Source organism: Dermacentor albipictus, chromosome 6, assembly GCF_038994185.2.
Source record: "Dermacentor albipictus isolate Rhodes 1998 colony chromosome 6, USDA_Dalb.pri_finalv2, whole genome shotgun sequence".
In the NCBI taxonomy this organism is placed as follows: domain Eukaryota; kingdom Metazoa; phylum Arthropoda; class Arachnida; order Ixodida; family Ixodidae; genus Dermacentor; species Dermacentor albipictus.
The window spans coordinates 106,974,231-106,989,111 of NC_091826.1; the positions used below are offsets into that span (position 1 = coordinate 106,974,231).

A 14,881-nucleotide genomic window follows, 5' to 3' on the forward strand; every position below is an offset into this window, starting at 1 on the left:
ACTTGCACAGAGTTCTGGGACAGGACGAACAAATTAAAGCACTCAGATCTGCCTCCTGTCATTGCCACACAGAAAAACGCCGTCCTAACCCAAACCATTTCACACACAAACACTGCATCACACAAACATGTCACATAAAGCGGCCAACTAATTTTGCTTAGTCAAATACACTGCTTTGCATTAATTGGGGAAAAAAATTATAGCTAGAAAGTGAGATAAAAGAAAAAGCCAGTTTCCCACACTTCATCTTGCCGTGTGGTGCAGCGACAACAAACGCTCATGTAAGCCAATCAGTAACAAGAGCCAGCTGTTTCTTCTGGGAAGAAGGGGGTGATCACCCATAGTCCACCACCAATCTTTCCGTTAAGCTTCTATTCGGTCGGTGTTGTACGGAGGGCAATCATAGGTAGTCAATGGAGGAGCCCTTCATCTTGTTCTTTGTCCTGGTTGGCTGACACGACCTGCAGCCTACACTGCACAGAGTTGGTCAGGCAGATTGCCACGGTGTGTACATAGCAGAAATGACTACGCAGCAGTTGATGAGATCTCTTTAAATCATCCATCATCTTACTGTACCTCTTACATAATACATTCCAGCCTCCTATCCTTCACTAATTCTCCACCTATCCCTGCCCTGTAATAAATAATGCTCATGGTAGGTCTTATTCACCACAGAAGATGCAGGGGCAGGGTGGGGGAGGGGTGCTTGGGAGGATCGGACCAGAGCAGTATCCATATCTGTTAATCTGTGATTGAACAAGTAACAAGTTACATACTGTGCAAAATTCAAGAAGAGCGAAAAGAAATACAGTACAGAGTGCAGTATCTGTATACTCTTTTGCAAAGAAAGGTAATCATTTACAAAACCCCGCGGGCACAATGCTGAACGGGGAGGGAAAGCGAGGACGGCAAGCATTTTTTATAAAGCTAATTACCCTGGGCACAAGCCTTTCAAAAGATGAATATGCTGTTTATTAATGCTTACTTGTCTTCAGATGCAACAAACAAGCGGCAAAAGACTTGGTGCAGCAAATACTGACAAGTAATGCATTGTCTTCAGATATCACAGCGAGTTTTTCAGCGACTTTGGCGCTGCTAAATTATCCTGCTTTAGGTACTTTTCTCAATAAGCTCGCTCGAAGAAACTGATACCTCCGTGCGAATCAGACCTCCTGCCCCATCCCTCTCATTGTGAGCAGGTTGCACTAGAAAAGATACATGCAGATGCTATGTTAACACCAGCTGCAAACTGTCTGTGGATTCGGGACCATGGGACAGCCTTCAGTGCGACTTGTCCCTTCTGTCCTTGCTAAGCTGCCCTCGTAGATCTACCACGATTGCTGTGGAAATGTCCCGGACAGCGTTCATCAAGGCGCCACTGCCTCTCATACGTGGGGATACACCTGAGCTGCCCACCTGACTATCGTCTGCGGATCTAAGGTCCGCACCATATATAACTAGCATGTGTGAAACATTTTGTGCCTCAAAGCAAACTTTAAAAATAAAAGAGATAATCTTAAAGTACATCTTTTGCATTGTTTTATCTTCAGAAGACTCGCAATGGAAGGTTCTGGGATCGACAAGCGAAACTTTTACAAATGGAGCTTACTTTTCGTCAAATTTGATGTAACCTTGGTAAAATCAGCCAAAATTCATAAACTCTGCAGCAAATTTGGGAGAGTTAGCAATTGTGAGAGTGCCCATACGTAACCTGAGGCCCTTCCGCAGATATTGCAATGTGCTCCCACTTGGTAAAGCTGCTCGGGATTTTGGCTTTGAGCACAATTTAGTTGTCACTGCTGCAAACTTCTGCTCACCAGTCTGTCAAGTCCACCAGTCTCTGCCTGTTGCCTCAACCCATCAACACTAAGCGGCCCTGTCAACGAGCCTGCTGATTTCGCAAGTATAAACTGTCTACAAGCTTTGGGGCAGAGGGAAGCTTTAGGACATTAAACCACATGAATAAATCCATTCTCACATCCCCACAGCCAATGTATCCCCCATGGCTAGTAGTCTGTGACCATTCTATGTGCTCCAGATCAGATGCTCGTTCACCAAGGCAACAAAAATTTCAGACTCATCAACTACTGCGCAGCAAAACAAACGAGGACTGATAGTTTTTTCTAAGTACAATGCACGAAAGACGAGACACAAGAAATCAAAAGATAATGGATCACCAACTAGCAAGACTTACAAGGGCAGTTTGTAGGCATTTACAGCATTGCAAGAAAGATATGGTGAGCTATGTAAAGCCCTGTAAGCAGCCCACAACAGTGCATACTCTAAGTTTACAACAATACGAGCGATTTTTCTCAGGAAAGAGAGAAGACTGCTAGCGATTTTGCATGAACACTCTGACCAATAGCCTCCTTTCTAACAGGACAACTGATGCAGTGAGGTAGACCACAGTAACCGAACGGTCAAAGGTCTCTGCTTTCCAGTTGCAAATGCGATCAAAGTTACTTTTCCTTACAAAGAGCTCAACAACTGTTTCTGTCCAAACACCTAATCTCTCTCACGCTTCTTGCATACTCCCAGGTTACCTGATTAGTGAATACACAAAATAATACTCTGAACAATTATCTGTTCAGCCTGAAGGTTTTTGATAGGCTGAAAAACTCTCCAAGTCCTCTGGTCTTCCCGTCAAACAGAGCATATTGGACAAGAAATACTAATAGCCTTGCAGACACACTAAGGAGAGCAATCTGCAGGAAAGAAGGTACCAAATTAGGCCTTGCACTGTATATGCAAGACAAAGTTCACCATCATAACATTGTCTCTGTTTGGTAGTATAGTGGAATGCTTATCAAACCTATAACATCAAGAAAAGCACACAATGATTCCTCACGTGCCACCTAGTGCTAGCAGAACACATTTATCTTATCAACACACAGCATGAGAGATGCCATGCACAAAAGTATAACAAATCTGCATAGGCGGCTTTCAGATTTACCCTTTCAGACTCCTAAACAAGTGAGCAAGAACAGATGTAAGACAACAGATGTGTTTATGGGCAACTACTTTATTCCAGAAAAACCCCAACCCACACAGACCTAACCCAATGCAGTGATCAAAGAATGTGCATCCTCAAAAATGCCACGAATATGCACACTTCATGGAAGATTGGCATCACGACCTCGGCTATCTACCCAAAATATATGAGATCTGACAGAAAAACCCTGTTAAAACACACAGACCACCACAATAAGCACTTAGAGTTCAATCTTGTATACGTGCTTAATTGACTTACAGTGCTTACACTCAATGCCCAGTAATGATTAATTAAACTGAATAAGCACGTGCACAACATACTGCTCTCCCATTAGAAAAAAAAAAACAAAAAAAAAACAAATTCATCAGCACTTGGAGTACATGCAACCCTAGAATGACTACACCTAAACACCGGTGTGCAAATCTAATACCGAGTAGTCCAGAAGTTATTACAAGGTTCCAGAATGTAGAAGCACCATCCTACCTTAAATCATTCCAATTTCACAACACTTGTGCATAGAGCAAGATATACAGCGTAAAACTTTAGCACGCGTTCTCACACATGAACTGCAGCACTAGTTATGTGAACAGAATTGCACGTCTGTGTACCTAACTTAAAAAACGCTGATGCCATGCCCAGCCAACACTGCACACAGACATATGCGGGCTATCTCCTCACATGATATCGATCACAAACGAAATTTTCCAACAAATCACAATTCAGTGACCGAAAATATAGATATACAGCATCAGTCATGATATTAACAAAAGTTTGAGTTGACAAAAATTGTTTGTGCCAAAACGTATCATGCCTGTACATTCTAAGACATTGGTAAGCCGCTGCTCATCCCTCGGGAATATCTGTCATATGCACTTCAACCCACTCTTTTATACATCAGTATGAATGTGCCGGCCACTGCTGCTGAGTGGGGGGTGTCCAAAAGAACTAAATTTTGTGTACAAAATCGAATATCACACCATTCAATTTGTATTAAATTTGCAAATTCATTATTAAAATTCTTCGATACTTGTTTACATTTGAATATAAAAGATAAGAACAGTTAATTGAAGCATGCAGGGAAAAATATTGGTGCAAGTGATGAACACAGTTCCCAATAACTCTGATGTTGGAGAGCTACAATAGCTGCCAAGGGGAGCCATTTCTTGAGTGAATGCATGAAGCAGCAAACTTCTGTTGAATAATTTGTAGTCACTCAATAAAGATTACATGCTTTTAGATAGCCTACAAATTTGTTGTTGCAATAGATACAGGGCAAGTTATTATTTAGCTAATCTCACTCTGCTTATATTCATTTAAAGCAACATGTTGCACTGTGGTACAGTCGAATGCATTTATAACAGTCCCATTCATAACAATCTATTAACTATAATGACCAGGTTTTGGTAATTCTGCAAATTCGAGGCTCTATCTATTGACATTAGTTCAGGCATAAGGAGTGCTTTTCGATGCACTGTACTGCTACAGCAAATGCTCTGAATGCTCTCGCAACAGGCACATACAAAAAATAAACACACAAGAAAAAAAAGATTAGAACAAGTCTCTTTTGCAGCTCCAGAGATGTTCAAGGTAATTTTCTTCTCAAGCACCCTCTGGAGGAGCATGTGGAAAGAATTTGGCAGGGGTAGAAAAGCATTCAGCTGTGTACATGAGAAAGGCCTTACTGTTCGAATCATTGGCTTTTAGCGATAAGCAGGGAAAATGTGGAGGCAACCTCGCTATGCTTGGACAGTGCAATGTAACTCAGACAAAAGTAGCAATGAAGAAAAGAGACAGAATGCGCACTGTAGCTATAAATCCAAACCAACCTGCCCCCCTTTCACTAATTGTGCAGGGAGAGGACAAGGGCCACATTTTTGTAGCTATTCCTTCCACTCAATTACTTCTTGCCACGCTTATCAGCCATCATTACAATCAGCTGATTCCAATGATAACACAGGCAGAGTGTCACTCCAATCACTCGCAAAGAACGAAAAGGAATAGGATCGAAGAAGGCACTGCTATAAATATGAGGAAATATTGGATATTCAATTCGACAATCAAATCTCGTTTTCCTTAAATGTTTGTATTCAAATTCTTCTAGTGGTGAATTTGAATACAAACATTTAAAGGGACACTAAAGTGAAAAATGATTTCTTCTGCATCAGTAAATTACCGTTCTACAGCACCAAAAACACCACTCTTACAGCGCTAAGACGTTCGGTAAGCCAGAAAAAGCGCAAGAACGAAATACGGGTGGCGACGCCTACTTGAGTTCCCGCACCTAGGGGCTGTCACGTCTTGGATTTTGATGGCATCTTCTAGGGCCTACTAATTGTATATAGCGGTACAGATTGACTACATTGTGTTCTAAAGGAACCAAATTTTAAACATGGCAAGTTTCGGGAACCTTTATTCAGCCAACGCGGCTCAAATGCGAAAACATACTTTGGAATCCCTAACGGCACGCTGACGTACCGGCGCTGGGGTTTCGGTGCGAAATTCAAATACTGATACTTGGACCTTCATTTTCTCATCTAATAATCAAACTATTTTTTTTAAATGACTGCCTGCAGGGTTCTCAAATAATGCTTCATTAGTCTAAACTGATTTATTGTTTCGCTTTAGTGTCCCTTTAAGGTACCCCATGGTGCTACCCCATGGTGGTGCCCTTAAGCACCACAATGGGGTAGCAGTATGTGGCATAGAGTTCATACATGAAAACCTGCATAGCAGCAATGAAGCTAACTGCATAATTCCCCTGTATGCTTGCCCCAACACTAAGTAATTCAGCGTATCCCTCACATATCCAACCATATTAAATATGCAACATTTAAAATATGAGCCATTCACAATAAAATTCTGCAGGAGTTGGGCACTATGAGTTATACCATATATCTGCGAATGCTACAATAAATTTTGACTGCAAAACAGCCACTAGAGCTTACCGTCACTCGTGACTCAGCTCTTACTAACCCTGTTGCTGCAGTCTCTCATAGAAATGCAACAGAGTGTAATGACAGCCCTCTGTCATGACAGCATTCCCTGTCCCTCGCTCTTCTTGTTTTTGTTTGCTTATGTTATGCTGCAAGTCAGCACTCCAAAGCATGACAGTTCCGCACACCAGCCAACTTGATTTCCTGAAACCTATGAAAATGTGGCTGCAGCAGACATTGCAGCACTAAAGTGCCCAGCATGGTGACTCGGTGACTACAGCTTTGTGATGTTAAACACAAGGTTACAGGTTTCACTCCCAGCCACAGTAGCGCCATTCTATTGGCGGCAAAATGCAGAAACATTTGTGCACCAAGCTTTTGGTGCACAATTGCTATGTTTCCAATGCAGTATGTAGATACCCTGCCATTCATTGTGGCAAATTCGCTTGGCATTTATGGGGGTTTAGGATGCATTATAACAGCATGTAATGAGGTGCTTCTACTATATTATAGAGTATAGTCACTAAAACAAAAGTACTTAAGCTAGGGTGCACAAGTACTCAAACTATGAAATGTAGCACTCACAGATCACTAAATTTAGAGGCAGAATGACCAGTTTCTCACTCACTGTGCACAAGCCTAAATTAGTTCTTTTACTGTTCTTTTGCTTACTTATTAAGATGGATTTAATGGAACCTGAAGAAATGCTTACTACATCAAGATACTTTCGTTTATCGAAGAAATGCACAACCTTTGGTTTTCACAGGGCAAAAAAAATCAGCACATAAGCTGCAGTTGCCGTCACCTCATGAGTGATAAGCGCTTGCAGCCGGCGAGGACCTGGTGCCTGCATCCAAACAGACCGGTTTTTTCACTACTGTGCACACATGCCTGTTATTTTGTCAGGGGAGAGCTGGCCGACAATCAATCATCTGCCATAATGCAGCTGGGGAACTTGAGGTCAGTGCATGGGCAGCAGTAGCATTGCTTTTCATCCTGGACAGCTTCCACAGTGTTTAGCACTGTGCCACAACTGCTGCCACAACCACTGCAGGAAAATCTGTGGTCATGATGCTAACACCATGGATGTCATCTACACACTCCCGAGGGCACATGTAGCCAATGTGGTGCTGCCATGCATAGATCTAGACAAAAGGAAAAAAAAAGAAAGAGGTGCAAGGTGTTTCTGTCATTCCTTCATGGTTCCAGCTACGGCGATGCAGACTCCACCGCTCTATTTTGGGTGGGCTCTATCACTGTTTGTGCTCTTTTCATCGGATACATGCAGCACACTGCATACTTCGAGCTTGTGCAAATGAACTGGTGCATGGCCAAATACATCCAAACTACTAAAAGTCTGATGCCATTAAATATTGTGTACAAACATCAGGGCTACAGGACATGTCTGAATTACCCGATTTTCTGAATTAACAAGAATAAAGTTAACAAGATTTTACTGCCTTACATGCGAGTAAACATAAATAAAAGACGCATTACGAGAAAAATAACACCTCATTAAACAACTTAATTCCAAGAAAGCTCTATTTACACACCCTTGGCAATTTTTTAAGCCTAAATCACACGTAGCATATGCCAAAACTTCTATATCCCAGCATTTTCATAGTCGCAGCACATATTAAGGATCTTGTACAGACAGTGTCACCAGATTTCTCTCAAGGTAGTTTACCACAAAACTCTATGGTATACTCTAAAGGAAATGTACTGAGCTTACTGTATTCTTTTGCTGTTTCACCTTAAGCAGATGGGAGTTAGGGCAAAGGCTAGAAGGGACATGCAATGCAAATTGATTGGTTGATTTATAATTTATTTATGGAGTTCAGAAATCCAAAACGACAATAGGTATGTGAGAGAAGTCATTGTGCAGGACTCCAAAGTCACTTTCAACCACCGGGCATTCCTTAGCGTGCACTTAACTCCACTGGGTGTCTGAAAAGTGACTACGTATGAGGAAATAAACAAAATGTAATAATTGTGAATCACTTTGCAACTTCACATGCTATGTCACAGCGCAAGACATGTAGTTCATCTGATAACGTCTGTGGGGTGAACTCAAAGAATGGGTGCACAATAAAAATCCTCACACACTGCAGGAGCAACACAGCCATTACAAAACACAGTGCACAGATAACTCCAGCTACCCCCCTCTGAGGGCTCAGCAATATGCAGTGTTGTGTGCAGACATGTCCTCAAGCCGGTGGTGGACATTTTGAGCATCTCATGTAGTGATCACTGCACTGCCAAAGTAAAACTTCTAACTTTAGGACCCCTATCTCCTCTGCACAGTTATGTTTTGCACACCTAGCAAATACAGGAGTGTTTTTTTTTTTGATCATTTTGCACCCCATTGAAATGCATCTGATGCAGTTGGAAATCAAACCTGCAACCTTGTGGTCAGCAGCAGAATGCCATAGTCAGTGACGCAACGTGGTGGGTATACGAAGCGCCAATGTAGTCATGTTCTGAGGAAAACTATGTCAATGAACGCCCAAGAGTTGGAGCTGAAGATTAGAATACGGCATTAGATTTTCATCACTGACCTTGAAGACCTTACAAGAAACGATGATGTTAGTGCACTTCAAAATGCAAGTAACTTTCCCAAGGCATGAATGCCTGCAACACAGTCCCACGAGGAAGGCAATACACTTTTACGTACTAAAGGTCATTGTGCATAATCTGTAAGGTACATTATAATGGAAGGCATCAAATTGGTTTGCATTTTTTGTCCCACGGTTTAGAGAGCTTGGAAATTCATCTAACTCAAAAGATTTTACAGTCGTAACATGCTGTGTCAACACTCATTCAAAACCCTGTAGTGACTTTTGTACTACATGTGCTACACAACTATCTCAATAGCACTTTCTTTAAGTCAACTTAATATACTGTGTTGAATATATATATATATATATATATATATATATATATATACAGGTGGAAAGACTTAGCATCCTTCCAACTTTTCAGCTTTCAAAAGCAATAGGTTGTTTTGAGTGGCACAATGCTCTGCAACTTATAATATACATGCAGCAGGCACAATCGGGATGAGTTCACCAGACTAAGCCTAATTAAAGACATCGGTTTCCACCAGCACAGAATTCTACTAAAATGCAGCAAAATGTGTAAATTCACTCAGCATTTAAAACACTGAATTTATCCACACTCACATTTTTTTAGTTTTCACCTGCTCCAAGTTCTATGAGTTCTAATTTGAAAATGCATTGGAAAACAATAATTGTGTAGGGTTATCTTCATCGGACTCATCTGTTATTAAAGATAAGAAGCCAGGCTGTGGCTTTCAAAGTTACTGTTCACAAGTACGCAAGCAATCAAGGCTCCCAGAGACTCTTTTTATCTCGCTTTTGACACAAGAGTCTCAAACTCGCATCATGCAGCCTCCCTCTAGGCAGCTTGAACAATTTAGCACACTGAACAAGTATTTGTCAAATCCCATTCATTAAAATCCAAAAACCAGTACGATTCATGCTTTCACTATATATATATTTAGAGTTTATATTTTAGAGTTTATATATTTAGAGTTTATATTTAGAGCCTCAGTCATTCAAGGGATGCCTGCTAGTGGAACTTGAAATACTTCCCATTACACCTATTGTACAAAGGTTACGGTCAAATGTGCACTTCTCAGCTCAGCTCAAACCTCACTGCAGAGAAGCTACCATGCAATGTTTTTCCCTGCCAGCACAGCACGCTAACGCCTGCATCGGCAAGTCCGCACGTGGTAGTTGAGGTAGTCCTTGCGCGCAAAGTCCTTCAGACAGGATGGACATTTGAATGGCCGCTCGCCTGTGTGCGTCCGGATGTGGTTCTCGAGCACGTGCTTGCGGGCAAACCTCTTCGGGCAGAGGTGGCAATGGAAAGGCTTCAACACGGACGCAGCTGTGGTACGCTCCGGCACGGCCATTCCTCCGCTGGATGACACCGGTGCGGAGCCGTAGCGAGCCGCCGCCCTGATGCGCTGAAGCTCTCGCCTGAAGGGGCTGTTGATGCGCCTCAACGTCTCGGGTGCGCGGACTACTGTTGTGCCCATGCGGCTACGTATGTACGTGGTCGTGTGACGTGATGACGGTAGGTTGAAGGTCATTTCCTTCAGGGACTGAAGCTCGCTGCCGTCTGCAAGCAATGAATCAGAAATAAGAGACGTCTGCATAAACTGGTCCTTGTCAGCTGTGAGCAAAAGGGTTTAAGCATAAATTTTTGCATGTGACATTAAAGAAAGGGGTCTCAGGTACTACCCACAGTTCCCTTTAGGTGCTACAGCAAACAAACCAGATACTCAACGTTGTACAATTAGGTAAGTGGCACAGGTAATCTTGTAAAGAGAATCATTTAGCAACAACTGCTATAAAGGCAAAGAAAGCAACAATGCAGTAACTTCCTACTAAATGTTTGTTTTATTGCGATAGCAATTATATGGACTCTCCAGGCGATTTTCCGCATAAAGTACAGGGGCGATAACACCATCGCTGCGCATCATATGCTGCATGTGCGAGTGAAAGGATGCGAGCGAAGTCGACGACCGCAGCTCAATCTGGTGGGTACGGAGAAAGCGGAGAGCAAATGCGCAGTCCTCTGTTGCGTGAAAGGACGTGGTGGGATGGAAGGGAGGGAGGGGGTGGCGCTGTGCTTTGGCAGCAACTGCGCATTTCGCAACCGGGCGCAAGGGGAACTGATGATCGCGGCTCAATCTCACGCCCCATATATGGAGGAAAATGGGGAGGCAGCGTAGAAAGGGGGGGGGGGGGGCGTCAGCTTCGACTACATCAAAAAGTGTGTACTTCGCATGGCTATACGTGGTCGCGCGCGCCTATCTTGAAAAGGACCTGCAGACGGCTCGTACCTTCGTGAGCGCTGTGTTTTCGCCGCTCTTGCATTGAAGTGATAGACCACACGAAATTCACTTTGCTTGACTGCTACTGCCGCACTTGCTCACACCAGCGTCCAGCTTTTTACAGGGAGTGTCTGCGCTCATCATGTGTGATGTGTTCATGTTTGCGTGTGCGCGCTGACACTATGCTTGTTAATTCAGTTAGTAAGCGAATGTTTCCAAGTTTATACGGCCGATAAAACTGCTACTTCGTACAGCTGTCTACTGATTTGCTATCGCAATCAACACTTCGCTTTTTGGGCAAAACCGTGACTTTTGTCACAAAAGATTGGTCGATAGAGTATACTTGTTGTCTTCTGAATTTGTGGACAACTTTTCATGGAAGCACTTCCAGACTTTCAAAGCTGCAGGACAGGGGCACGTGTGTGAAGGTACTCCCAAGTGTGGTCTTAGATTCGATTACTGTTTTGCACATAACAGAGGTTTTCATTAAATGTCATTAGCATGGTGTTTGGAAAAAAATATATATATATTCATTGCCATTTACATTTTGTGTAAAAACAGCATGCCCACCAAAATTAATAGGAGGTGGGAACAGAGCAGCACCCATTTGGCTCCCTTCAAAACTGAAGACGTACCAATAATGACTTCATCTCTACCCAAATAGCAGTGCCAAAGGGCTTTCACTTTCTCTCACCTAATGTCAACTGCTTGTGCCCACCCATCGGCCTGTAACTCTTGAGAAGTGGCTAACAGACTCCTCCTCCAAATACATACAAGCCACGACTGAGCTGATCAAACAGCCCAGCTTGACTGACAACAACCTATACAAAGTGGGTGAAACTGAGCTGGGGCTATCGCAATAAAGTTTACTCTCTCTAAATTAAATTAATTTACAAATTTGAGTGCTTGCAGGCCAGTTAGGAATGAGAATTCAATGCCGCATATCAGGTCTGTAAGAAAACTTGAAATCAATAAATCAATACATAAAACCATGGGGCTCAATATTTAGTAACAACCATATGAAACAATGAAGCAAAATGAAAGAACAGGGAGTAAACACTTTTTTTTAACAGTAGAAGTGATTATGAAGTAAGGGCTGAAGTTACACTAAGCTTCATATTCTTAATAAAAAGCAAACATTCCCCGAGCTAGGTTTAGCACATGTGCCTAACCATCCACCAAAATTGACAAGAGGGACAGCCATCACATCGAAAGTACTGAGCGTTTAGTATTAAAGAAAAGAAAGGAAGGCTGGATAGATTACAATTGTTTGGGAGCAAGAAATGCCCAGAAGGGCAAGAACTTTTGTTTTAGGTTATTGGTAATTTGATTTGTGTGCAGGAGCTTCTACCCCGCAGCTTGCACCTTCATCGCCATGGAAAATTGCCCACAAGTACAGGTGCGTTGAGCGTGCATAAGGTTTGTGTAAACACGCAGTGACCAACATTTTTTATTCTGACAACCTCACAAAACAAGATTTAGCAATTACCCCAAGTTTGTTATTGCTCAAATTTTGCTGCACAATCACTTTCTTACCTTCTGATCATTAAATTCCAAACCCTTGGTATCAGTGCTTCCCGGGTTTGTTAAGCAGAACCTTCAAAAGCAACAGTTGCAGGCGAACTGAACCAGCTTGTACAATGGCAAAGACTGGTTTCCTGACTGCTGGCAACTTAAATGTCAGGACAAGCCAGGCCAACAAGAATGTTAACTATTTTACTGGGTGATGCACGCCAAGAAATGCAATCTTGACGCGAAATCTGAGCAAAAACAAGGTAGAGCAGCCTTAAGCACAAGATCTTAATTTTCTCTTTGTTCAGAATAAAAACCATCGCTGTATATGATGTAGTTCAGAGAGGTACAATGGAAAGAATTCCACTAGCTGTCCATATAAGTGCAACACAGTCAGAAAAAAAAAACAAAAAAACAAATGAGAAACACCACAATGAACAATTTGCAGGCAAGCACACTGCACTATGGAACCACTATAAGAAGTATGGGCACAAGGTGTAAAAATAATTATGAGTGCCTGCAGTTTCCAAGTGCTACAGCAAGGCTACAGAAAAAAAATACCAAAACACTTCGCCATATTTTGATAAAGTGGAATCTTAGGCGAGTTGATGATGCAATATCAATGTGTCTACACAGCGCAAAAGATGAGGATGGAAGAAAGGAGGTCTGTAAGGAAATCTAAAACCAATGAATTAATAAATATATACAACCATGGGGCCCTATGTCTAGTAACAACCATACGAAGCCAGAAGACAACACAGACATGCGCCTGTATTGCGTCCTTTCTTCCGTCCTCGTCTCTTGCGCTTTGCAGACACGTCAATATTTACTAAATTGTTGGTGCAGGAAGCACATGCTACCCACCAAAAGCTCAGTCATGTCCAAGAAGCTACACACATCAATGTTTTCAGTGGAGTTGTAATGTGTGATGTTATGCGATAGAAAGCATTGCGGACCAAATACAACTGCACCGCAATATGCACAGAGTGAGACTGCACTACTTCCACGAAATGGAAAATTTCTTATCTGTTAGAAGTAGCCAGAAGCTACGAGGGAACCCGCATGAGCTTCTGGAAAGATTCGCCATATTTTTACAGCTTCCGCAACATTGCCTACTAAGTATGAAACAAAGTGTAGTAATGATTAAACAAGAGAGGCACATCAAAGAGAGTAGAAATACTATATGAACACACACAGGACTACAAAACTTGGTCTCATTACAAAACACAGGAAAAGTTCGCCTGAAAGGTTGAACTCGGTTGAACTCGGTTGAAAGGTTCTCCAGCAGCATGGCAAAGCTGTTGCTCGACAACGTTCGTACAGCAGATCACAATGTCCACGAGGAGGTGAGTCTTGCAGCACGAGCTCAGCCACAAAGTTCACAAACAAAATGGGCTACTGCAAACATTATGCACAGAACATGCACTGTCCACTTTTTCGAGCCAACTTGCACCGTAGCCTTGCAAGCTGCAAAAGCAAAAAGCACGCCATGCTCACCAAGAGTGCGCTCAAGTCACTGCACCGGAACTTTGCACACCGCAAATGAGCAGAATGTACTTGCACAGACATGACAATGACCTCAAACTATCCTGCATACGCACCGAGGAGGAATGGTGCAGGTAAAAACGCATTAGTTATTGAATATCATTTTAAAGGCGTTGCTGTGGTTGTATACAATTTAGATGCTGTTGGCTCCTGACAACACCACGAATATATGAATGCCAATGCAGTCTGCATAACACAAGTTCAATAAGCTCACTGAGACCTGTCCCTGTAGCCTAAAGCATCCCATCTAACCATCTCGTGCATATCTCGTTGCCACACTCAGGTGTGCCAGCATTTTTTCTACAATTTAGAGATCTAGGACATTCATTTAGACACACACACACGCGTACACAAAAGAAATGAATAGACAAAAATATTATTCATTAAAGTATGGGGTTTTACATGCCAAAACCACGATGTGATTATGAGGCACGCCGTAGTGGGAGGCTTCAGATTAATTTGAACACCACGCCTTTTTTGATGTGCACCCATTGCACGGTACGCTGGTGTTATTGCATTTTGCCCCCATCAAAAGGCGACCGTTGTGGCCGGGATTCCGCGCCTTTGGTGTTAGCAGCATAATGCCAAAGCCACTATGCTACCATGGCAGCTAGCCAAATATGTCAGAACTCCTTTAAAGGAACACTTAAGAGAAAAATATAGGATTGGCTGCATAAGTAAATGACACTTCTACAGTGCCATGAAAAGCCTTACTTACCACGACAGAAAGGTTTGACAAAAGCCAGAAAAGATGTGAAAATGAAAGACAAGTGGCAATGCCACCTTGAAGTTCTCGCACACAGCGTGGTGTCATAGATTTCGAGGTTATTGGCTCGAAGCCAGTGATTTATCATAAATCAACTACACTGTACTCAAAACTGGCCAAAGACAGAACTTAGCTAGTTTTGGGGCCTCTTACTGTGGTCCAACCAACAGAAGTATGAGAAAATACTTTTGAGATATACGACGTCCAGCATAACGGCGCTGAGATTTTTCCATGAAATAAAAAGAAAATACAATTGGCCTTCATTTTTT

General features: G+C 42.4%; 1 protein-coding gene across 9 annotated transcripts in view; it reads right to left on the bottom strand.

The window, feature by feature from the left end:
- LOC135904986 (zinc finger protein 90-like) overlaps positions 1-14,881 on the bottom strand; it is a 95,090-nt gene that overhangs the window by 70,759 nt on the left and 9,450 nt on the right. For 7 of the 9 annotated variants that reach the window (XR_011515366.1, XR_011515367.1, XR_011515365.1 and 4 more), the window contains exons 2-3: positions 13,523-13,768; positions 9,745-10,071 (exon numbers count right to left, since the gene is read on the bottom strand). Coding sequence is in view for 2 of the 9 variants with exons in the window: in XM_065435984.2 (XP_065292056.2) it covers positions 9,745-10,071; positions 13,523-13,592 (397 nt within the window). In the remaining 7 variants the exon portion in view is untranslated. Of the gene's footprint in view, positions 1-9,744; positions 10,072-12,325; positions 13,769-14,881 lie in introns of all 9 variants that reach the window. The other 2 variants (XR_011515368.1, XR_011515369.1) reach the window with 2 other exon arrangements.